At 45.2% G+C, this 25197-nt stretch overlaps 1 protein-coding gene across 8 annotated transcripts in view; it reads left to right on the top strand.

The window, feature by feature from the left end:
* The window catches only part of CAPN6 (calpain 6), a 62651-nt gene that overhangs the window by 4745 nt on the left and 32709 nt on the right, over positions 1–25197 (top strand). For 4 of the 8 annotated variants that reach the window (XM_065689989.1, XM_065689983.1, XM_065689990.1 and 1 more), the window contains exons 2-3: positions 6162–6258; positions 7032–7206. In XM_065689989.1, the coding sequence (XP_065546061.1) occupies positions 7042–7206 (165 nt within the window). In that variant the 5' untranslated portion in view covers positions 6162–6258; positions 7032–7041. Of the gene's footprint in view, positions 1–4452; positions 4677–6161; positions 6259–7031; positions 7207–25197 lie in introns of all 8 variants that reach the window. The other 4 variants (XM_065689986.1, XM_065689987.1, XM_065689984.1 and 1 more) reach the window with 2 other exon arrangements.

Here is a 25197-nt window from a genome sequence, read left to right as displayed (position 1 = left end):
GTCCCACAGCCACTTTGTGTCCTCACTAAAAGGAGAGACAGTTAAGCTAAAGGATCAAGCTGTTCCACGACTGTGTCCTGTGCAATGCACACAGCTTGACACAAGACTCCTTTCACTAGAGAAACAGAAGTGGCGGCATAAAATGAGCAAGTGGCAAGTCCTGAGGTGGAAATGACCACCATTGAGTGCTTGCTTCTGAGACCTGTTGACAAGGCAGCATGTGCTCACAGTGCTGATGCATGGTTGTTTAGAACAGCGTTTTATCTTGCTTGTCAGCTGCAGGTGAATGTGCACGTGTTGATCGGTAGTGCTGTGTGTTCATCCTTGTACTCTCACCCTGGCTGCTCTTGGAGTCGGAGACCCTTAGAATGTGAATGCGCAGAGTCTGGATCTTCTGAGTGCTGCCTGAGATCTAGCAATGGACTTGAGCATCTGCAGTGGGGATGGAGGCCAAATGCCAGGGCTAAGACGTCATCTAAAAAGCTTCACTAAAGCCACCACTTTAATGCCCAAGCTGTAAAGTGGCACATATGCCTATATCTCGTGGACTTGGTGTACCTCTAACTTAATACATGCTCACTACAACAGAGCTGCTCGGTGCACTGTGGGTTTCCACTTGTGGCTGCCAAACAAGTTGTGTCCCTGGCTGAGCCCCTTGGGGTCTCGGTGCAAGAGCCCTTCCAGCAGTTTGCTGGCTGTATGTGGACAGGACCGAGTCCCCCCCAAAACACAGTTGTAAAACCCCCACTTTTCTAACTTGGTTGGAGGCAGCAGGGCAGTGTGTGCTGCTGCCTGGCAGGAATAGCCTCTGCCTGAGAGCACTCACTGTATAGTAATTCTTTGGTGTGAGCAGAGGCAAAATGCTGCTCTCCTACTGACTCCATTCCCTTTTAAATATTTGCCTTTGCCCAAGGGGAGAGAGAAAAAATGGTTTAAAGTTTTTTCGTATGCAACTGTACTGGGATAAACTCACCGAAAAGGCGAGGAGAGAGGGAGTAAAGCCAAAGTTTACCCTCTTTGAGTGTGTTCTGCCAGGACTTTGGGTAGTTTTGTCCATGAAATCACCATTTTACCACTGAGTAATCTCGTACACACATGGGTGTTGATTTTGCTCAGTTTTCAAGCTGATCATCAGTGAGACCTGAAGGAAAAGCCTGGTTAGAGGCCATGATGTTTCAGTACAAGTGTTGTGAAAGATTTAATTGGAGGAAAGCTTTGGTTTATAGCCAGATGATTCTGCCAGTCCATGATGCTGCCCGTGAAAGCAAACAGGTTGTGTCCAGTCCTGTTTCTCTTGCCCAGTTAGTCTCCCCTGCTCAGAAGTGATAAGATATGGGCAGATACTCCCGGATGAAAATAGGGGAGTTTTCCTCTCAATGTTAATGCTAACTATGGCAAAAATTGCACAGCAGAAAGAGCCTTGGCCCCTTCGTGCTTCTGTGAGAAGACAAATGCTTTTGTCTCCTTCCCTTGGCCAATTCTTGAGCTGAGCTAGATGGAAAAACCTTTATATGCCTGTAAAAGATGCCATAAAATAGTCAAATTAACCTTATTTTGTTGAAAAATCCAAAAGCTGGATGGGAGAAGGTTTAATGCTTCACAATCGTGGTATCCCCAGAGCATGCAATAAACCTCGGTATTTCATCCAAGCAGGAAGAGCACTGCCATCCAAAACAACTGAGAAGCTCTGGGGCTACAGTTGTTAATACTGGACTGGGTGCTATTAAATTATCCTGTGCAGCAAATTTGATCCAAATTGAGTATGTTCTTACTAATGTAACTGCATATTCACACAGTACAGGTTTAATACTGACTATACTTTTATTCTGGTTTATGCAGAAGGAGAGGGTACCTGATCCAGCATTAAGACTCCCAGTGCAGTTTAGTGTGTTGAGCTGTTTAAAGAACTTCAATGAGCACATTCCTCCAGTAGCGATGCTCTGCGCTATGGGCAGGGATGACCCTGATGCATCAGGAGCAGTGGAGCAGCCAAGGTCACGGAACCTCAGTGTACATGCAGTGGAAGTGTTTCAGCTGCTTTAAATTCCCCCACATGCTTAATACAAACTTGCAAAGTCACTGTTTTGTAAGGACCTGTGGCCATCCTGCATGGGAAGAGAAGGGAGTAACCTTTTCCAGCTGGAGCCCTGGATGTGTCTTTAATTAGTTTCATGGAAAAGCAGTTCAGAGTAATTTAAAGCTTTTGGCTGCCCGGCTGCTTTTGGGAAGCACCCACTGATGGTTGCTCTGAAGCAAGCTATGGTTTGGAGAAAGAGATGTTTAGGGAAATACTAAACTACGTTTGCAAACCGTTAAATACTTGTATCCCTGTTTTGCTGTCCCAGTCCAAACACTGGCTTTGAGGTCTGGAGATAAATCAGTACTGAAAGGGCAGAGTTTAGAGTTGAGAGGGGTTTGTGTGTTGTCAAGGGAAGCACAAATGCAGTTACAAAAGAGAAACCCAAGAACCATGTGTTGGTTATTATTGGTAAGGCTACTGTTTGCATGAAACGAAAGCAAGCTTGGTATCTGCAAAGGGATAGTAATCTTTAAAACCGGGATGCTGTCCCAGAGCATGGCATGTGTCCTTTCTGGCATCCTTCCTTGATCTTCCCAGGTGGGGGCTCCTGGAACAGCAGGACTGTGGTTGTGAGGCTGGGGTGTGCTCAGGCTTGGGCAGTTTTATCTCAGGATCCACTTGCTGGAAGAAGCAGTTTCATGTCCAAAGCCATGCTCAACTGTAGCCTTAAATACTGGTTGCTAACACACTTTGTCCTTTTAGTCCTGGTGCTGTGCAAGGAAATTCCTTTGAGCCCTGCAGCTGGACAGAAAAGTGGGGTGCATGATAAAATGTATGTGTTGCAACGCTCCAGGCTCTTACTTGAAGAGGAGTTCCTTGTGGACAGAGGGTTCACTGCAGCTGCTTGGCAGTGCTTTTGGGACCAAAAGTGCTGGTTTTTGTTAAGGCAAACCCAGCTCTGTGCTGGGTTCCTCCTGCAGGGGTGGGAGCAGGAGGGATGTGTTTGCACGCAAGCTAGCTGGCTGCTGAGGGATGCTCTTAGTGGCTGCGGTAACTTCTTTCTCTTACTTTACCCTGTGAGTCTCTTAGCTACACAGAGTAACAAAAATGGGCTGAGAAGAGATTACTTCTGTTGGTTTCTGTGTGGCCATTGCATGAATTTAATGGCAGTGAGGATGTGATTTCCCCCTCACGCCTGTCTGGACCGTTAAGTCAGTCTTGTTTGTTGTGGATCTTCTATGTTGCAGCTGGGGAAGAGAAAGGTTAAGACAGGAAAATGCGAGTGTAATGAAATACTGCTGGGTAGTGGAAATAATCCTTGAAGCTCATCTTAATGTGCTTGTGAAGAACTGGATTTCCAGTGAATGTCCCTTTAATTTAAGGCTGCTAATAATGCCAGGAGCTGGTATTTACCACCGTGTTGAATGTGATTTAGCCTTACTCTTGCAGGCTCTGACGGGGGAAGCATCTCTGAGTATTAACTGTAAGTAAAAATGAAATGCTGCTGTTGTCAGGCTGAGGAGGGGACTTTGCAAGTAGAGCCTGATTGAAAGGGACCAGCACTGCCTTGTCTTTGCTATTCTGCTGAAATCCCTTTTCTGATTAAAACGGGAATTTCACTGGAAAAAGAGAGGGTCAGGGAAACTCATTAAAGCTCGGTGGTTGAAAGCAGAGAGACGTGGGACCTACTGTGCTGCTGATATACACGGGGGATTGCTGTAGAAACGTTGGGGTCTGCTGCCCAGAGAGGAAAAGTGCTGAGGAGCTCAGCTCAGAGGCGGGGAAAGACAAAAAGCAAATCTGTAGTTGTATATGGTAGGGGAAATAAACCAAACCCACAAGAACAGTGACCTGTAGAGCTGTTCGGGGAGGGGGGGTCTCTTTCCTCTCTCTTCTGTGCCTCCCCTGTGGAGTGGTCCCTTTCTCTCTGCAGAGCAGTAGAGGGTTTCCAAACTGAGGGGTATTTTTAGGACTGTGCTCCTTGGCCCTCTTCATGCTGAGCACAGCTCACTGTATCACATGATGGCAGAGGGAGCCCTGCAAAGAGCCGCTGCCAAGCCCTGCTTGGTGCTTCCTCGGTGCAGCTGTACGCTGTGAGTGTCAGCCCAAGCAGAGATGAATCTGTTGGGTACAGAGCAGATGTGAACCCGAGAAAGGAGGAGGCAGCGTGGTTCTTAGTTTTGACGTTCAGCTGAGGGTCAAAAAAGGGGAGCTGCTTCGAAACTGAACCTTGGAATGGGAGCCTGGTGCCCGCTGCCTGTCTCAGCCAGGTTAGGCCACGTTCTGGTAGGTGAACACCCCAGGAGCGGAGGGGCTCAGCTGTGGTCCTCCATCCTCAGTGCTCAGACCAGAAGGCTATTGTATAGAAACTGCATTTCCATTCTTTCCTGGGGACTTCCCAACACAAAAAAGAGACTTCTGTTGTGTTTCAGAAGGGTGGGTTTGCGTTCCTGCTGGTTCACCAGGTGATGGTGGGACTGCAGCTCCAGAGCTCAGTGTTTCCTGGGTGGATGTAAAGCAGTGAGCAGCCAGGCTGGGCAGCCCTGGGACCAGAGGCTCTTTCCAAGACACACACTGAGGATGGCACAGGAAGCCTGGAGAAGAGCAGGCTAACAGCCTGGTAGGAGAAGCCTTCTCCTTGCCAACATTCCCCTTGGTGAGCGCTGCCCTGTGGAGCCCAGGGTGAGGCAGGGAGCAGCTTCATTTCATGTGCTGTGCTTTATGACCACATCCTGTGTATTGCTTCGAGACTGGCCGTTGTGCAATGGCGTGTTAATCCTGGAAGGACACACATTCCAATCCATCAGATAGAAGGGGAGAAAGGGTGGGGAAATGAGATCGCTGGAGACCATGAATTAGACAGTGACAGCTGAAAGCCTTATGTATCTTGAAAATAGGCTCAGTTTAGAATGTTAGTTGGCAAAGGGGGAATTGTTCATAAGCAGGCATGCCAGTTAGAATCATAGAATCATAGAATAGTTAGGGTTGGAAAGGACCTCAAGATCATCCAGTTCCAACCCCCCTGCCATGGACAGGGACACCTCACACTAAACCATCCCACACAAGGCTTCATCCAACCTGGCCTTGAACACCGCCAGGGATGGAGCACTCACAACCTCCCTGGGCAACCGATTCCAGTGCCTCACCACCCTAACAGGAAAGAATTTCTTCCTTGTATCCAATATAAACTTCCAAACTTCCAGTTACCATGAAATAATGTAGAGCCCACCCAAATTAGCCAGACTTTCTTTCTCCCTGTGCTATCTCTGTATAACTGAGAAGTTGCTCTGCACTTGAATTTGAAGAACTGGTTTATGGGGGAAAGCAGGTCTATTTGCCTTGTCTTGCAAGGCATCTGCCTTGTGACTGCCTTTTTTGAGGGAGGTAATTTACAAGAAAATGCCCTTAAGAAAAAGGGAATTGCTAAAATCAACATTTACTGCTGGATTTCTTGCCCTGAGAAAGGATGGAGAATGAACTGGCATTTGAAGATTTGGCTGATTAAAATATCAAGAATAAACTGGTTCTTTGTCCTGTCTCTTTGCCCTGTAAAATTCTGCTGGTAGAAATCATGTGCTACTTACACTTATGCGTAGATTACTCTGTGTGTGGTTTAGGAGGCTTTGGAATAGGTGCAAGAATGGCAACAAGGTAGAAGAGCATTCCTGAATACTCTCCTCATTCTGTTGAATGAAGGCATGGCAGCAGCATTTGTCATCCTTGAAGGACCATCTAATTTATCTTGGGGGAGGAGTGGAAATGGGTGAGAGAAGAGAGGGGTGATGTTCAAGCCATCCTTAGGATATTTTTGCCATAGTAGCTTTCACTCACAAGAAAAAAAAGACCACGATAAATGTGACATTTCCAAGTGTTCCTCATTATTCTTCTGTATTTTTCCTGTTGTGCTCACTTGCATGCCTGGAAAGGCTTGTGCCCAGCTTGGTTTAGTTTTCTGCAAATTTATGGAATCTCATCCAGTTCATGCTGCTAGTGGCTCAAGGAGCATGAGCTGAGATCACTGCAACAGCACGCAGCAAGTAGGCTGCTAGGACAATGTGATGCTGTGCTCCATTGCATGCCTGTTGTTTAATTCTGATGACCTGACATCAGGACAAACTGTGTTTGTCTTCTGCTGCTGCAGATAACTCAAGGAAGGGGAGATACATCACTAACCTGTGGTGGGAAAGGAAGAGGAAACGAACTGACACACAGGAGTGTTCCAAACAGAGTAAGTTCAGGTACTCCGTTTTCTCCCTTGAATTATAAGTAGCATCCCTTACGTCCCCCAGACTTCAGGCTATGCTTTATGATTTCCACAGTTGATTTTTGATCTGCAGAATGTCTTTAAGTAATTTATTTGAGCTGTGTGGCTATAACCAAAAACTTGCCACATTAACATAGTTACAGTTCTGGGAATAAGGGCCTGAGAGTAAGCTGTTTGGGTTTTATTTTTGTTGTTAGTTTCTTTCTTAATATTTGCTGCTTCTGGGAATTCAGTTCCCTGAAATATAACTTCAAATTCAAAGGCAATAACACCAGCCAAATAATTGTCATTTAAATGAAGATGGAGAACTGTGGAAATCGGGTTTTGGTTTTATTTAGGCAGAAGAGTTGAAGTAGTTAATTAGAGCTTAAGTAGTCAGAAGAATGTAGGCCTGAAAGATGGTCCAGCCCTTTGCACATGGTACAGACTGAGAGCCCCACTCTGTTAGCTCTGCAGTCAATTAGACAAAGCAAAATGATGAGTTTGTGCCTGGTCTGGACTCTCCAATATCTTTCCTGATAAAAGTTCTGCTCAGCCAAAAATACCATCCTAATACAGGTGATCTTGAGTTATATGGTTTTCTAGTCTACTATTTAGCAATCTATTTTTTTAACTAGAAACCAGTAATTAATCTTGTTTTAGAACAAGTTATATGCTCTGTTGTTAAAGGCTAATGAGTGATATCATCTCTGGACTTAAAAGATTTATACAAGCTAATTTATACAAGCCAATATTCATCTTATCTAGACAGCAAGATATGTCTTCATCAGTGCAACTCTTCAGAGATCAGAAGTACCATGAACTGAAAAGTCAGTGTATCCAGCAGAGACGACTCTTCGAAGATCCCAAGTTCCCAGCCTCAGATGAGTCCCTTTTCTACCAGTCAGCATCACGAAGGAAAGTGGAATGGAAGCGCCCAAAGGTAACTGATGCTCTCCTTGTGAGGAGGTGCTCTTTGCGTTGTTTCACTCCTGTCTTCTCTGTGCTAAAACACGGTTATGCAGATATGTTGTCCCTCCTGTTTTCCATTCATTTCCTGTCAGCGTGATTCAGAGAGCAGCCCCTCTGTGTCACACTGCTGTCCAAAATAAAAGTCATGCCTTACTGTAAAAAGACAAAAAGAAAGCATTCTGTGCAGCATAGTCATGCGTTTTACTCTTGGTGGCTTTCTAATAACAAGCAGCAGTGGGAGGTGATTCCAGCCATAGTGATATTTAAATCAGCCCTCTATTTAATTAAGAATACCAGTAATTAATTAAGAATACAGGTAATAGATAGGTCAATACAGGAATGTCTTCATTTCCTGGGCCAGTCTGTGGATATGGACCTGTCTAGGTTGCTGTGATGACAGCAGCATTTCAGCAGGGTGTTGAGATTCTTCATTGAAGTTTCTCTTCAATACCTGTCACTTCTGAGGGCCTGGTGTGTACACACAGTAATTGCAATATAACATCTGAGCTTTAGGTACCCACTCTAGTGCCCCACCAAGTTGTTCATAAAGTTAGATACAGTCCTTGCAGAAAACACCATAGAAAATAAAATTTTGCTAGCTGAATAGATATCATCTTCCTGCCTGGAGTACTGGAAACAGCTCTAATAATAATGTTGGGTTATTGTTCGTTATCAGAGCTCTCTGCTGTTTCCAGAGTGACATGTGCCTCGTTAAAATGTATGGGGAAAGGAAATCTCACAGCAGCAAGGGGAATTTCTCCAATTTCAGATCATTTATATGTATAAACAAATGATTTGTAACTTTTCTTGAAGGAGAGAGTAGGAAAGAGAAGAGCCACAGCAAGGGGTCTGTCGGAGGCAGCAAACGCCAAGCCGTCATTAGTGGAGTGGTCTTGTTACGCTAAAAAAACATGCTTAGATATTTCTAACTGCCACCAATGCAACAAATTGAGAGCCCTCATTATAAGCACATACACACTTTCTGGTCAAATAAAATGGGTTCATGTCTGCTCCACAGGGAACTAACTTGTGCTTCCAGAATCAGTTAGTTTGCTCTCTACACAGTGCCAAAAATAAGAGGAAACCATGTGTGTATAGTTGGCTGCCAGGTTACCTTTTGTATTAACTGTACTGGAACCACAAAGCCTGGCTACGTAAGTGTCTAAGAGCTCTGAATGACATCTGCAGTGTAAGAGAGGACTCATCTACAGAGATGTGTAGCTGATGCAGAGCAGCGAAGGTGAGTTCCCAAGAGCTGCTTGAGCAAAACCTTGTTTTGCAGTGAACTTTATCGTGATACCTTCTTCCTTGGCCATGTTTCAGAGAGGTTCTGGTAAAATCTTAGCAGCAAGCTTTACCCAGAAGGAATGGAGAGTTTTCCTTTATGGGTATCGTGTCAGGTTCTCTGCATGGCTGTGCTGGAGTTACTGTGGGTTTTGCCTTTGACTTGTACAAAATCTTGATTCCACACCAGTGATTTCATATTCAAAATGAACAGCTATTGTCTGTACACAGCCAATAATGCTTATGTGCATTTGCCACTTTTACTAGCATCTTACTAGGAAAACAAATGTGCAGTTTGCTCTAATTGTGACTAATGTGCTAGATATTTCAAATTGTTAATATTTGGGTCTGTTAATTGGTTTGCTCTGAGGTTTTATGCTTCACATATCTTGTATTTCTAAAGTAGTTCACGGTCATGAGTTAATAATTCATAATAACACAAAATCATTCCCAAATTTGACAGCGTGGCTTTCCATCAGCAAGTGTCATCTGCTCTTGTGCTCTGACAAGTGTAATGAAAAGGACAGTGGAAGCCTCTAGTCAAATGCACGCAGTGTTTTACCCTTAAGCGTGATGTCCTTTATTTCACCCATGCCTACTTCTGGGATTGGTGTTCGCCTTCTGGAAGCACAAACATGTGTGTCTGAGAAAACATGATGTCAATGACAATGTGATCTTCTTTATATGCAGCTGGTGCTGTTCCCTGCCCGCTGTGACAGGGGATAACAGAGCAGGCTGACCAGGGCTGTGCTGTATTTGCCAGGATGGCATGAGACTGGGTGGTTATTTTTAATTGCTCCTATTTTTCCTGTTTTCCTGGTGGTGTTCATACCTCACAGCAGCTTCAATACTGAAATTTTAGTGTACAGAGCAAGAGTTGCTTTCCTGCTTCTCAGTTGTCCAAGTAAGACATGAGATTGAAGAATAAGGAGAGTGATTTTGGAAAACAAGCCAGAGGCATTCCAAAGTCTTTGGGTTTATTTTTATTTCTGTAGTGCTTTCCTGTTTGTTGGAGTTTCTCATCCCCTCCTAGAAGGGAAAATACCACACAGCTAGTCACAGCCAGGTCAGAGAAAGCATCTGTGCTTCCTCAGAGATGTGAAGCAAGAGCTGGAGTCTAGACAAGGATGCCATTTTAGGCCATTCTTTTGTGTGTTCGTTCAAGGAGGTGATCAGTTGTATGAAGTCTAGTTGAAGGCCAGTAACTGACATTATACTGAGAGGTCAATACTGAATCCAGTCCTGTTCCACATCTTCATTACGGATCTGGATGATGATGCAGGGGCATTGGACTGGAGACCTGCAAAGGTCCCTTCCAGTCTCAGTCATTCAGTGATTGTATGCTGTTGTAAAGCTCTGCCTTCCTTGCTTGCCTGCTTTGCTCCAAGGAGGTGGAAGCTGCCTAAGTTCTCATAGTGAGCCTGATGGAACATCTTGGGGGAGAGGGGCCTGTATCCATGCAGCAGAGCAGAGGTGAGTATCTACTTCCCAGTGTCTGTTCATGGGTTGCCTCCTCTCTGCCGTATGGAGCTATATTGCACTCTAAGTTGACTGGCTGAATGCTTAATTGTCCTTTTGGAGTGATGGGCTTTCTAGAGCATTTCCTTCTTTTGGAGAGGGAAATGGCCTTGCAATGTGAGCATAAGGCAAAGGCCAGAGCTGTCATCTACTGAGGCAGACCCTGAGCAGGTCACTTAGTCATCTTGCCTCATCAACTCGCCCAGAAACTACAGCTGTGCCTCTCCCAGTTACTCCCAGATGTTCATACAGGATCTTGAATGTGAAGGAACTAAATGGTGATATTGTTTCCTGTCTTCCCACCATCCACATAGGCAGCGGATAGCCTGTCTGGATGCTTCTACTTGTGTGTAATAGTCCAAGCAAGCAGCTTTTTGCTTTAGGAAGCCTGTGTAGCTGTGTGAGCAGCTGGGGAGTGCTGCCCAGAGCACACAGAGCTGTGGGATGTTGCTGCTGTCGCTGGTGTCCAAACAAGTATATTTGGATCTGTGAATTTAAAGCTATTCTGAGGAGAGGTGAAAGCCAGTATTTCAGTTTCAGCTCTCAAATATGCTTGTTCTTTGTTCAGTTACCCTAATTGGCTGGTGGTGGCCAGACAGAAAATGCTTAGAAGAGTATCTAAGGGTTTTATTCTGTTCTAATGGAAAAAGGAATATAAGTGAGAGAAAGAAAAGAGGAGGGAGGGGTATAGGGTTTCTTCCACTTTGTTTTTGTCCTTGGAGCTGCACCTGCAATGTTAAATGTGTTCTGTTTGCTCATTCCAGTCAGACTCGCAGAGATAGGTCATTAACGTCTGACATTAATTGCTTGTTTTGTACTTTTAAAGTCGCTTTGGGAAAGAGAACAAAGACAGGGCAGTGTTACTTCTGTGGCACCCCAGTATTAAGAAACTGGAGAGCACAAAAGGTACTGTGTAATTACCGTGCAGTCTCCCTGGGATGGCGTGGCTTTCCAAGGAAAAATCTTGTTACAGAAAGATCATCCAACAAATATGAGTGCTGAGCCCTGCTTGTGAGCAGTACTGGGCCCTGGTTTCTTTGTGTGCAGGGTGCCCACAGCAGTTTATCAGCACTTTGGGCAGGAGTCACCATGCCCAAAGGCTGGATGCTTGTAATGGATGTCTGATGTGGGACAGTCGCCACCAGCTCCCATTACAGGCAGTGGAGAGGAATCGATGTGTTCAGTGTGTGATAGAACTGACATACCTGAAATGTTGGCTTTAGGCTGAGGTGAATCATACCCCACAAGTGCCTGTTCTCTGCCAGCCACTAGCTCAGAGGGTGAGTTCAGGGGTTAATGCCAACAACATGAATTCTTTGCTGGTGCTTCAGATTGTGGGACTCTGCTAATGCCTCAGTTCCTCCATCCACCTTTAAAATAGTATCTGAGCTGAGCATGTCCATTTCAAAGGTGCAGCATCTTCCAGACCTCTTCAGTGTGCAGGAGGCTTCCTTGCTGTAACATGTCTTTATGAAGTACACCTTATTCCCTCCTTTGCCCCCAACACCACACAGGGAGGTGCTCCCACTCCTCTGTGCTGTTCCAGGCTGCCACTGAGAGAAGAGTGGCGTCAACATGTCCCCACTTTCCTATTGCAGCACCTGCACTTGACCCCCTTGCATCACATGAGAATTGAGGCATGCCCTTTCCTCTTCTGTTTGCTCCACACCATCACAGAGGGACGGTGTCTCTGCCTGTTGTGGCGCAGGTCATGCAGGGGCTGAGCAGAACTGCCCTTGGACAGAAGGGTCTGAGCAAGGATTTATAAATGGCTGATTTCGCACAGCCATTTCCAAGAAGCACTTTTAGGACCTAATGCAGTGCTGGGGGACTCTTCTTTTTAGAATTAGATCAAAAGCTGTAATGTAAGACACAAAATACCTGAAAATTCCTGTTGGGAAAACCTGCTGGCTTGTTAGAAAAAAGAAGAAACAAATCCCTGCCATCAGTGGCCATTCTTTCTGCCCATTGATACTGGTGTCAAAACTCATCCTCCCCTTTTCCTGTGGTGTACCTGGAGCTTCCATCCCCTTTGATGGGCTGCAGTGGGGCTGGGGCAGCTGTCCCCTGCCAAGAGGTAGGAGAAGCCTCTCACCCCCTGCTATCCCTGGTGGCCCTGGGGTGTCCTCAGCCACCTATACTGGTTAACCCCTTACTGAGAGCAAGCAGTGCCTCTGTGTGGTGGTCCTGGTCAACACTGGCTTTAGCAGCTAGCATCTCTAGTCAGAATACCCTTGAATGGCAGTCACTCTGCTGAAACATTTTTTTCTGTCTTATTTTTAACTAAACCTTGGGTTTAACTCAAACTTTTCTATTGAGCGCTGAACTTGCGAAAAGTATCTAATCCCAAGGACATCTTTGTTAGCATTAAACAAATGGCAGTGATCCCCGAACCAGGGCAGTCATGCATGTGGGGAAAGAGTGGGTAAGCTTGCCTTTACAGTAAGTGTTCTTTAGTTCTTCATAAAGGAAAATAAGTCTGATCCTTAGTCTTATGTGTTTTCCTGGTTTCTCTGCTTGACCCTCTGTTTCTAAGCCCTGTTTTTACTTTCAACTTCATCTTCTCATTATCATAGAATCATAGAATACTTAGGGTTGGAAAGGACCTTAAGATCATCCAGTTCCAACCCCCCTGCCATAGACAGGGACACCTCACACTAAACCATCCCACAGAAGGCTCTGTCCAACCTGGCCTTGAACACTGCCAGGGATGGAGCATTCACAACCTCCCTGGGCAACCCATTCCACGCCTCACCACCCTCACAGGAAAGAATTTCCTCCTTATATCCAATCTAAACTGCCCCTGTTTAAGTTTTAACCCGTTACCCCTTGTCCTGTCACTACAGTCCCTGACGAAGAGTCCCTCCCCAGCATCCCTATAGGCCCCCTTCAGGTACTGGAAGGCTGCTATGAGGTCTCCACGCAGCCTTCTCTTCTCCAGGCTGAACAGCCCCAACTTCCTCAGCCTGTCTGCATACAGGAGGTGCTCCAGCCCCTGATCATCCTCGTGGCCTCCTCTGGACTTGTTCCAGCAGTCCCATGTCCTTTTTATGTTGAGGACACCAGAACTGCACACAATGCTCCAGGTGAGGTCTCACAAGAGCAGAGCAGAGGGGCAGGATCACTTCCTTCGCCCTGCTGGTCACGCTCCTTTGGATGCAGCCCAGGATACGGTTGGTTTCTGGGCTGCGAGAAATGATGACAGGTCTGTGATTGTACCCTTATGTGGAAAGACAGAGGTGGGTCTTTCTCAGTGAGACAGCACAGAAAGATGCCATGTGACAGTGACTGCTGAACTGCTTCCCAGGAAAACCCTCTGGTGTCCCGGGCTGCAGGAGGGACTGCTGCTGTGTTTGATTAAATCCCTGTTAACTCACTGGTGCCAAAGGTCAGATACGTGACAGAGTGGAGAACTGCATACTCATGGCTCACTGCCTGCCCTGTGTTCCCAGAAACTCTGCATGCAATGGGCCTGATTCTCCACCCTTTGCCAGTTTTCAACCCTTTCAGGGGCGCTTATCACCACGCAAGTGAAAAGGACCAGGAAATAAGGCACTGTGTTCTGTAATGACACAGCAATAGGAATAAACAAGTGTTTCCCCAGTTCCCAAAGTGGGGAGTGTGCGATGAGCAGGTTGGTGATTTACCCAGGGCAGTGTTAAGGACTGAGGTGGCAGAGAACTTGGGAGTTCTGACTTCTCTGCCTGCACATGCTTCTTGAAGGTGGCACCAGCTTGTTTTTGCTGCCAGCTGATGGAAAACTATCGGTTCAGCTCTCAGGAGCTAAAACATCTTCATAGTTGCAAGTGCTGATTTGGACCTTGGAAACCTTTGCCCTCTGGAAGGCAGAGGGGGCTTGGGGCATGCCTGCCTGAGCACTTAGTCTGGGTTAGCTGTATGTATTTTGTATTAGTGTTCTTTATTCCACGTATGTTCCCAGTGACAGGATTTGTGGGCACAATAAGCAGTCCTCCGGGATGTTTAACTGTATCCCATAAATTCTGTGGAATGAGTGTCATGAAAGCCTTGGCTGCAGGGTGTAAGCACGCCTGGGTTAAATGCCCCTGAGAGATCACACGTGGCTTCCTCATCTGATTCCTCTGTCTCTTCTCTAGATGCATTGCTGCAGTCTAACCCTGTTTTCCAGTTTGACTGAGAGCAACACCAGAGACATCTGCTTATGCTCGGGACTGTGTGTCAGAGTCAGTAATGCCTGCAGGAGAGGCACTGGAAAGGGAGGTGTCCTGGCACTGCCTCTGCATTTGAGCAGTGCAAGAGCAGTTTCAGGGCATGGGGCACAGTGACAGCTCATTGCACCCTGGGAGATCTGCTAGGATGGGGCCTGGGGACAATCGAGAGCTGGAGGAGAGTGGAGATTAAAGGGGAATACCACAAACTGGCATGGCAAAGCCGTGTGAGCTCTTAGCAGTATGGTGTGGTTACATTGCTGCCTTCTGTGTGACAAACTGCTTTGATTGCAACAGTTCCTCTGAGTAGTGACACTTCTCTGGTTTGCCGTATTTCACACACACACACACACACACAGAGAGCGAGCGAGCTCCCTTCTGGAGCACAGCTCTTGATCTAATGATCAGTTTTCCAGATCTGAACATGCTTTTTTCTCCCTCCAGCCTCTTCTTTCCAGTTAAAAATATGGGGCAGTGCCAGTGCTCTTGCTTAATTGGAATAGAAATACCTCCCACCTTCAACCTCTCAAGCTTTGCAGGATCTGATTATTGCTCTTCTGTGAAAATATGACTTATTCTGCAAAGGTTGCTGGACACACATCCTGAAACAGCCAAAGTTTTGGGGTTTATTTCCCTATGTGTGCCCAGGTTGTCCACGTTTCTGTGTTGTTGGTGGTTTCTGACTCCTATTGAAGTGCAGGTGAGCATGAAGTTGGAAAGCCCTGTGTGCTGCAGCGTTTGTGTTTGCACTTGAAATACTGGCATGCATGGAATGTGCCTAAGAGGTGAGGAAATGTGTTTCCAAGCTGGTGGTGAGCCTCTGCTGAGCTTTGAGGGAGCTCACAAATCCTTTTATGTGCCTCAAACATGTGGAAGTGTTAATGGGAATACAAAGGTGGCTCCAGGTTGTAGGCTGGGAGAACCACACCTTTGTTGTGCTCCTCTGGAACACGTAGGAGAAAAGGACTAAGGACTTGGCTTTGCACTGATGTAAAATAAGACAGGGCTCCTAGAGGATTACATCGTTCCTGCATTACTCTGTTTATTGTTTTAGCAGGCACTTTGGTATGCTGCAGTTAGCTGTGATTACACGAGTGCAGTGGCAGGGAAGCTGTTTGACATTGTTACAAATAGCTTTACTTACCATTAAAAGCAGATTTAGTTTATGATCTTGAGCTCCAGCTTGTTCTCAGCTATGGAAAAGGTTGTCAGATGTTTCTTTATATGTGTGCACATGTATGTTTAGCCAAGGGAAGGGTTGGAGCGCACCTTAATTTTTACAGAAGAGCAAAGCCGTGCAGGCGCAAGAGAGGTATAAAAGGTCACAGGCAAAGTAAGCTCTGACCTAAGTTTAAACTCTTCACCTTAAAGAAATAGGAAAGCAATTAAGAACTAAACTCTGGGAAGCAGTCTGCCCTGGAGGGTATTCAGAGAGATTGATGGGAAGGTTTCTGTACACATTCATTGTGTTTTCTAGGTTGAAACTGTGGAGGTGGAGAGAAGAACATGTAGTCCTCTAGTTCTGGTGCAACCTTCTGTTAGTATGGAGGGGGCGGGTGAGGAGACATAACAGGTAGACAGGAAACCACCAGAAGAGAATGACTTTTAAATGATGGTAAATGATCTATTCTTTCCTCATTAGCCATGGACACGATGAGCTGTGTTCCCCATAACCTCCTGCAGATGAAGTCTAGCGCTGCTGAATGCTTGATTAGAGAAAGTGTTAGAGCATCCTCTGTGCTTGATGACGCTGAGCTTGGCTGCAGCCATCTGCCATGCTCATGCAGGTGTCGATCTGCAGAGGAGAAGGAGCTGCTTGCCAAGGGCTGGCTGCTGTAGCCCCATGCTGGTGTCATGGGGTGGCTGCTCTGGGGAGGAAGGCGTTAAACCCATCCCAGCTGTGGGAGCTCAGGCCTTGGCACAGCTCCCAAAGATGCATGTGGCAACACAAAAGCATGCTCTTCACACCCGTTGCCCTGGCAACAGCACATTCAAATGGCAGGGATTGGCAGTCGGAGCCCAAGAAGATGATGCAGTTGTAATTAAGTGGAATTGTCTTCAGGTTGTTAGATTGAATTTTGAGTTGGAGTGGAGGGGTGATGGGTGAGCATAAGTGATGTTAACAATGAACTGAGATCCTGGGGGAGGCAGGACTTCATCGTGCTGTGTGTTTCTTTAAGGGTAAAATTAGCGCTGGCCTCTGAACCTTGTTTTTGTGTTGGAGAGGCTAAAAATTCTGCCTGAAGAGCTTTACAGTTTTAGTGAGGGTACGTTTAGTGGGGTTAGCAGTTTTCCCTGCATCTCGCCTGTCACTGTTCTTGCATCCTGGTGATTTGCAGACTGAAGCAGTAGGGTTTATGAAAGCCCTATGGAATTCAGCTGCTACAAGCAGCTGCCTGAAAGTGGAGGGCAAGGTCTTCCAAATCCAGGGCAAAACAAGTGTCATCTGTACTGTATGGCTGTAATTCTGGATCAGCTGGATTCAGAATCTGCTTTCTTGTTGTCTTGCTTGATGGACTCAGTTGCTTTGGGTCATTTACACCTGTAGATGGAAATGTATTGTTGTGATGGTCAGGAGGAGTAAGTGCCACTTGGTTTTGCCCGGGCGTGCTGAGACAAAGCAAACACCTATGGGGGAAAAAAAGGCAGGTGGTTTGGAGGGACTGTGCAGTTGAAGCATTTGTTTTATTTTTTGCTTGAATGTTGCAACTTTCCCCAAATACACGAACGAAAATGCAACATTTCTGGACTTTTTTGTTTCTTGGAGGCAAGGAAACATTTTTCAGCTATAAAGGGACTTCCCCTGCTCATCTCCTAAGGCACTTGGAATGGCATGTTCTGATGGTGCCCGGCTGAGCAATTCCCTGGAAACGTCATGGGCTTTGTTTTGTTTCTTTCTTTCTCCCATTATTGTTTTCTCCTCAGGTTTTGAGGTGTTGAGGTTCTTTGTTTCGGGTTTTTTGTTTCCAGTGAAGAAAATGACTTGTCCCTTTACAAGGGAACACAGCTTCACTTGTTTCTCCCTTCCCTGGCTGCCTCTGTGTTTTTCTCCTCCTATCATTTGCAGAAATAAAGGAAACTGTCCAGGCAAATCATCCAAATTGCTGTTGTTTGTGGTGCTGTCACTGAAGATCCAGGCATTCTGAGGAGTCTTGTGCTGGGCTTTTCCAGCCCTTTGTGTCTAGGCTTCGTGCTTCAGCACCTGTTGTTAGGATTTGATCAGCATAACTGCCTTGCACCGTAACTAGGTCTGAGTGTGTGTGTGTTTCTAGGTCTTCTTATGGTGGTTTGCTTTGAGTTTGGGGGAAAAGGGGTACTTCCCTGAGAAGCAAAGAGGCAAGAGACCAAATGAGTGTCATCCTTTGCAGGCAGAAGGATGCTCAGGCATTCATGACTTGCATCAAGATGCTGTTGCTTCTGTATCTGGGATGTGCTGTGTCCTGCTGCCTCAGAAATTGGGCAGAAGGAGCTGGTAGCCAAGGTGAGTTAAGAGCAGAAGGAAATACTTGCACCAGAGCAATACCCTTTAGCAGCAGCCGGGCAAATGAAGGTTGTGAGCTACATGCCGATGTTTAATGCAGTCCATGGCTCCTACTTGGTGAGAAACGGCAAAGGTGGGGTTCTGGGGGGAGTGTTCTTGTGTGTTTCACAACTGGGAGGTGGTTTTTTCACAGCTGGCTAGAAAAGAGAAAAACAGGAGCATTTTTGTTACATGAGCTATGTAGAACATGGTTGACGGCTCACAACATGGGAAAGCAGCCTGGGGAAAGAGGCAGACTCCAAAGGAGGCACCAAAGAGCATATGATTTAGTCCCCTGTGCTTAACATTATTATTCATCTGTTCTTGTTAGCTGATCTCTTACAACTCAACTCCTGTAGAGCAAAGGGAAGGGCCTTTACTGCCAGAGTAGAAGAGACAGCTGCCAGAAGATATCCTTCCTCAAGCTCTTGAGGGCCTGTTCGTTGATCACAGTAAAGGGGAGTAGCCTGGATGGGCGACCATCCTGGCTGGAAGTGCCCAGGCTGTGGCTGCTGTACTAGTTCATGTTCAATGCGACACGGATCCTTTCACAGTGGCTGTGACATGCTCTGCTGCGAGTCCTGCCTCATTGTCCAGCAGCCACTCTAATTGCAGGTTATTGCCAGAGGTTTGGGTTTGGAAAATATGTGTTGACTTTGTCTGCAGATTTAGCCTGTTATCATTCTGAAGTACTTAGCCTGTTATCTTTCTGAAATAACCTCTGTCACTAAAACATGCAAGTAATAATTAACAGGCTTGTCTCTGGAATTTTGCTGTGCATTGGATCCTGCAAGAATCCTGTTAATAGCAAATGTTTTCTACCTGATTGCATTTTTCTAGAGAGAATATCTTAAAGGTGAAGCAAATAAATTTCACCGGTATAAACCCCCAGCACCCTGAAATCTTGATTCACTTGCAATAGCATTTCCACTTGCAACAACACCAACCCAGTTTCTCGTATAAATATGTCAGGCTGTGGGTGCCAGAGTCACTGTGCACTAAGTTTGTGTCTGGTCCCAATGACTGTTAATAACTGCAAGTGCTTCACACTCACAGGTCCCCCCCAGAGCAAGCAGGATGGGACATACATGGATGTACATACGTGGACATGTGACAGGGACTTGGGAAGCAGAATGGTGCAGTGGGAAGGAGGATGAAGGAGTGCTTTGGATTTGCGTTGTCACATCAGGGCAGATCTGTGGCATTTTGAAGGCAGACAGAGACCCAGAATCTGTGCTGTAAGATTTGAGTGGTGTTAGCTTTCTAAGGGGGGTTTAAATTTTGTTTTTCTCATTGGAGTGAGTCAGTGTTTGCATGTCCTAAGAGTAGTGATGGAGAAACAGTAATATTCCAGATGACATTGCAGCTGTCTCCTCTTCTAGAAGATGGGTCCAAGAAGCACTGTTGTGGTTTAACCCCAGCCAGCAGTGAAGTACCACACAGCTGCTCACTCTGCTCCCCCGCTGGGATAGGGAGGAGACTTAGAAGAAGGTAAAACATGTGGGTTGATATAAGAACAGTTTAATAATGGAAACAAAGTAAAATGTAATAATGGTAATAAAAAGGAGCACAAGAAAGATGAATAAAACCCAAGGAAAAAAGAACCAAGTGATGCACAAAACAGTTGCTCACCATCTGCTGACCTGAGCAGCAGTCAGTGGCTTAAGTCAACTCCCACCAGTTTCTATACTGAGCACAACATTCTGTTGTATAGAATATCCCTTTGGATAGCTGGGGTCAGAAGTCCTATCTCTGCTTCTTCCCGGCTTCTTGCTCTGCCAGTGAGGAAGGGCACATGGGAAACTGAAAAGTCCTTGACTTGCAGTAGCAGTACTGAGCAACAACTAAAACATTCATTATCAACGCTGTTCTCACACTAAATCCAAAGCACAGCATTCTTCCTAGTACCTGGTACAAAATTAACTCTTTCCCAGCCTAAACCAGGACAGGCACGGAGAAGTTACCGGACAGAACAACCATGAAATGTAAAGGGCTGTTGCAGATGTCTTGTTAAATGCCTTCTTTCCCAGTTGTTTCGATCCTGTAGTGCGGAAGTGAGCAGAGCTGAGTGCGGTGCCCCGAGGACTCCTCTCTCATAGCCAAACTAACAAGTAGGGATCTCTTAAGTCCCTTAATCCATCCCAGCTGTTATTGCTGGCAGTGGCCAGAATTCAGGTCTCGGAGGGTTATGTACAGCTGTGTGACCCTCGTCCGTGTCCCATTTTCCTAGACCAGAATCTGCAGTTCAAGTCAAGGTTGAGGTGTACTAGGGAAGTCAGTGTGCTGTGGCTCAGCCATGCGCTAAATAAGAAGCCCTAAAGATGTCATGGTATTTCATTCAGATGGGCTCCAATTCTGTTTGAGACCATCTGTCAGAAACAGGAACAGGAACTCTGACTTGTTCTAGGCTTTGTCCTTTTCCTTACCTTTCTGTAGCAAATTAGTGACTCCCGACTGGTGGCATGTTTAGGCCTCAAGAGACTTTGATTGTGCTTCGGGGTGTTAAGCAATTTGAAAAGTGAAACCACGGGAGAACCTGGTGCTGCAGGACTTGGGAGGAGAGGTCTCCTCTTCTTCGAGATGGGTGTTTAAGAATTGCTGTAGGGACTGGAGCAGATACTGCTTTATTCTCCTAAGATGTTATTTTAGAAAGCATCCTTTTCTAAACAGGAATGTATGAACTTAGTTTAATTCACTGTCATTCCCATCAGTGATATAAGGTGGTGAACTTCCATATTAATAATATGGTTTTGGGGGGTAAAACCCTGGTCCCTTTCAAAGCTTTGGGATTTTTGCTGTGGTCTAGGGTGCCACCTTGCCTTTCCCCTAACTGGCTGAGTATGGCATCATGAAGACATTCTTTTGGCTGAGTGTGGCATCATGAAGACATTCTTTGGCATGTTTTCATCTTGGTTTCTGACTGGATGAGCCATTCTCCCAGAATATTTTGTACTCAGTATTTTCATCTGGGGAAGCTGTGACATGTTTCTCCTGGAATTGCCCAACTGTTCCCAGAATGGAGCTGTTGCTCACCCTTATTAATTCCATAATTTATTTTTTTTGTTTGTTTTGCCTGGAAAATCTTGTTAAGATGGCGCTTACCCAGAAGAAGAGATGAGCAACGATCTATAAAACCTTTAGCCGTCAGCAAATACCCCATGTCTAACCTCTCCAGTCGGGTGACTGGGTGGACCTTGTGTGACATGAACTTGATGGCTCAGTCCCGTTTCTGGTGTTACTTCAGAAAATTCTTTGTTCCTCATTTGCTCTTCTGTGTTGGCTGTGTCATGTCAGGAAGGAAAAACCACAGTGCCTCCTGGCCAGCATCCCTGCCCTCCCTCCTCACAAAGCTTGCTGAGGGCCTGGGAGTTCAGCGATGTCCCAGTACACAGCTCCATCCTTCCTCCCCCTGGTCTCACAGGTACTAGGGCAGTGCGAGGCATGGGGTCCCCTTTTTTGTGGCAACATCCTTGCATGCACTCACCCTTTGATGAGTGTTGCATTTCAGTATGATGGAGAGACAGTTTTGAAAGTGGCATCTCTCTCAACAGTATTACCCACCCAAGTCTTCCAGGGATATAATTAGGAGCAAACATTTTTAAATGACATGCATGCTTGCCGAACAGACAGCTCTCCAGATGCCAGTATTTTGTTATCTTCTCTCTTGGCAGTTTATCCACTTTATGTTTTCCTCCTTCAGATTGGATGGAGACTTTCTTATATTGCTGCATTTTTCCTCTAAAGAAAAAAAGTACAAAACAACCTCAGTGTCTTTTCTAGAACATAAACAGCACAATTCCAAGCTTCTGAATGTTTCTTTCAAGCTTAAAATGCCAGGTTTTTATTTAGTTGGTTCAGTCGTCATTAGATGAAAATTGGTTTCTCAGAGGCTTCTGTTTGTCCTGAGGCAATGTGATGACAGCAAGAATGAAATGGTAAAATATCAGCCTGTAAAACGGAAAGCCCAAGGATTACATTCTCAGCTAGCTTAAGTCTTTTTACTGTAATTGTAAGTTCATGGATCTAGTCTTCCTAAAGAATTAAATGTCTGGCTTGTCTGAAGGAAAAATTATAGCCCAAACATGCCAGTTGCAAAGGCAATTAAGGTGCCGTTCTGTCAACAGCCTTACCCGCGACTGGGAAGCCTCCACATCCCAAAAATGCTCTGTATGTTAAGAGCTTTATGCTTTTCTCATTGTATTTCCATATTTAAAAGGGTATTTGGGATGAGTAAAGTCCTGGAATTTGAGATTTTTCTGAGCCGTTATATCTTGGCCTTGCAAAGTAATTTGTTTGCAATTCATGCTCTTTCCCTGTGATTTAAATGTGTCCTTCAGTATTTTATGTAAAAGTTAAACGAATATGTACGTTTTCCTGGAAGCTTCTAAAGCTCTCTTACAGCTGATAAACCTTTTGTCTTGCCTTTATGTGGTGTTGTTTCTAACCTAATCATAAAGGTTAAAACGTTCCGCATTTGCATCTTTTCAAGTTTGTAGGAAATACAAGGTTCTTTATCAGGAAAATACACTGTTAAGTGCAAATGTTCTCTTCTGGGTTTTATGCACTGAACTTTGGCCAGTGTTGCAGCTCAGGAAACCATCTCAACCTACTCGTGTGCATCAGGAAATGGCATCTCTCTTCTCGGAGATACTCATAAGCGACCTGGGCACTGTCCTGGGCAGCCTGCTCCAGGTGAATCCTCAAAAATGCACTCTCTAACTCCCAGGTCTGTCTGTTTCACCAGGAATAATGAAACATTCAGCTTTATGCAGATGCTTATTTTGTTGGCTGCAACTTTTTAGGTGGAAAACGGGATCTGGAAAAGGACAGAACTGGCCTCATTAATCAAAAAGGCCTTCAGGACTTGTCCTGTCTAATAAAGAGCCTCTATGCTGTATAGAGCACACTGAGGTCAGATTTTTGCATAGACACAGCAATTTCTAATCTGATACTGTGAATAAATAATCAAAATAGGGGTTTGACTTTATTAAACATTCAGTCCTGTGATGGTGAGAAAAAAACTAAATCTCATTTAGCAATGATCCAGCTGCGGGCTGGACTTTAGGCTGCAACTTGAGAGCTTTATTGCTGCTTCAGCTTTACTACAGGTACAAGCACTTGTGGGACTGATGAAGAACATGTGTGCAGGGCTTTGCTCTCCCTTGGTCACCAGGATAGCCGTGTAGAGTTGCAAAGAGTTTGTGCAGAGTTCATCTTGCTGTAGTTCTTTGTGCATGATCACTGTTGTCTGTTTTCTCCTGCCTTCAGATAAGGGTCATGTAAGACTTTGACATCTAATTTTCCTCCCTAAATGGAGATGTGAATGTGGTACCTTCTTCTCTTTCACTCACTGACTCTGCTCACAATGGAAGTTCTCAGAAGTGATGTCTAAAAGCTGCTTTCACATTTGGGCACAGGATCTAACTGGTGAAACAGCTAATGTCAGGACTCTAAGAGCAATAATTCAAATTTAATCCAAGCATTTCAAATGTAATACAAACATTGCGTTTCTCATCCCTGGTCTTAATGGGCTTTCTCTATTCCTGAAGGCTTGATGAATCTCTTGTATAGCAGTATCTGTCTATGGATAGGGGTGGATTGAGGGGCTCGAGGGGCCTTGTACCTCCCCTTGCATAAAGCAACATCACCCCCTTGGCATAGCTGGAATGACGATGATTTACGGCTGAGAATCTGGGTTGCATCTTGACATTTAAATAGAGTGAACAGCATAGGTTCTAAGGGGATGGTGTGCTTGGAAGAGACAAGGACACCATGTGAAGCTACTTCTGCAGACATTCTGAAATCTGCAAAGAATTAAACCCCCCTCTAATGAACATAATGGCTGCACTGTAAATACTTAAACAGTAAAACACGAAAAAAGCAACATTGGCAAACCCCCAGCGTTATCAGAAACAGGCCCTTGTCCCTGCCTTTTGAGAGTTAAGATGGATTTCCTTAGGTTTTCCACTAACTTTACTTTGCCTGTTAGACCCTGATTGAATCAAGTAATTAATGTGATGGATGGCGTGAGGGTGGGGTTAAAAGGTGACTCATGATTTTCTTTTGGAAGTGGCCTGTGTCTTGAGCACTAGCAGAGAGGTTACCGGCGATAGAAGTGAGCCAGAATGATTTCAGTGTCCCTGATGGGGTTTAGAGTTCCAGCTGGCTGGGATGGTTTTCCTGGTATATCATAAAGAAATTAAACCTGGCAGGAGGGGAGCACTGCTGGAACTGGAGTGGTTCTTCAGCACTTAGAAGTGGAGCACTGTGCTCTAAGACTAGCTGGAGCTTGATGTCTAATCAAGTTCATGTTTGAGTTATCAGCACCTCTCAAACTTGTCTTGCTAGGAGACAAGCAGACTGTTTCTCACAACAGAAGACCTTGAGAGGTTTCAGTCATCTCAGATGGTGAGAAGCTTCAAGTCCTCACGGCAATTCCTAAATGTTCATAGAAAATCTCCATCTTTAAAGGAAATTTTATGGTGCTTTGAACAGGCAAAAAATTTTGAACACCAGAATTCTTACTGATTCCTTCTGAAACGTGTTGAGTTGATAACAGAATGTGGGTAAGAAAAGCAAATGTGAGAACATAATGATAAGAGGCAGCACTAGAAAGGGGAGTGCTTGGTTGAAGCATGAACTAAAGTGAATTCATGGATACAGTGGCAATACTGGCCATCATTTGGCATCATTGGCTGCAGGGATGGCATATTAGTCACACGCTTACCCTTCAGCACCTAATATGGTTCCTTAAATTTCAAAAGCTTCCTGATTTTTTTTTTTTGACCTAATAGAAGGAAAAGGGCTTATCCAAAAATGTGTTATTTCTGTCCTGTAACAATCTGGCCTAAGCAAAATCAGAGCTAGCCTACATGGATAGAAAAGAATGTGCTTGACTGCCTGGCAGGTAGGACAACTGCAGCTTTGCTTATGTGCCTCGCTTTGGAAATGACTGTTGTGAGTTTTTCAGTTTCATCATTCAAAACTGAAGCAACTTATCTCATGATAACTTTATTGCTACATGGCCGTCTTTCCAAGATAAGGTCTTAAGAGCTGTTTTGGGAGCTGCTGTTTGTTTTCAAGATATGTAAACATATTTCTGGTAGTTGTGAATTTACGAGAGACGATCCACTGATTTGGCTGATCATAAAAATGCTTTTAGCATTCAGATGTAAAACAAATGCTGCTGTGTCATTTCTAATGCAACATTTTTAATAGCTTAGAATCTGAACCCTTAGGCAAGCAGTGAGATTCCTCAAAATGGGAAGGTGGCTGGTTGTTCAGACTGTCAACCGGCTATGTTTTGGGTTCTGTCTCTGCACTGGTCGGTCTGTTTTGTTCCTCAGCAATATTTTCTGTATTGCTCCCTTTGGGGGCAATTTGCAACACTGGTGACCTTTCTGACCACTCTGATGGGTGCTGGTGTTCATCCTCACTGCATAACTTTGCTGAC

Source organism: Lathamus discolor, chromosome 9, assembly GCF_037157495.1.
Source record: "Lathamus discolor isolate bLatDis1 chromosome 9, bLatDis1.hap1, whole genome shotgun sequence".
NCBI classification, from domain to species: Eukaryota; Metazoa; Chordata; class Aves; order Psittaciformes; family Psittacidae; genus Lathamus; species Lathamus discolor.
Note: the sequence above shows the minus strand (reverse complement) of the source record. Positions and strands in the feature narration are given on the sequence as shown.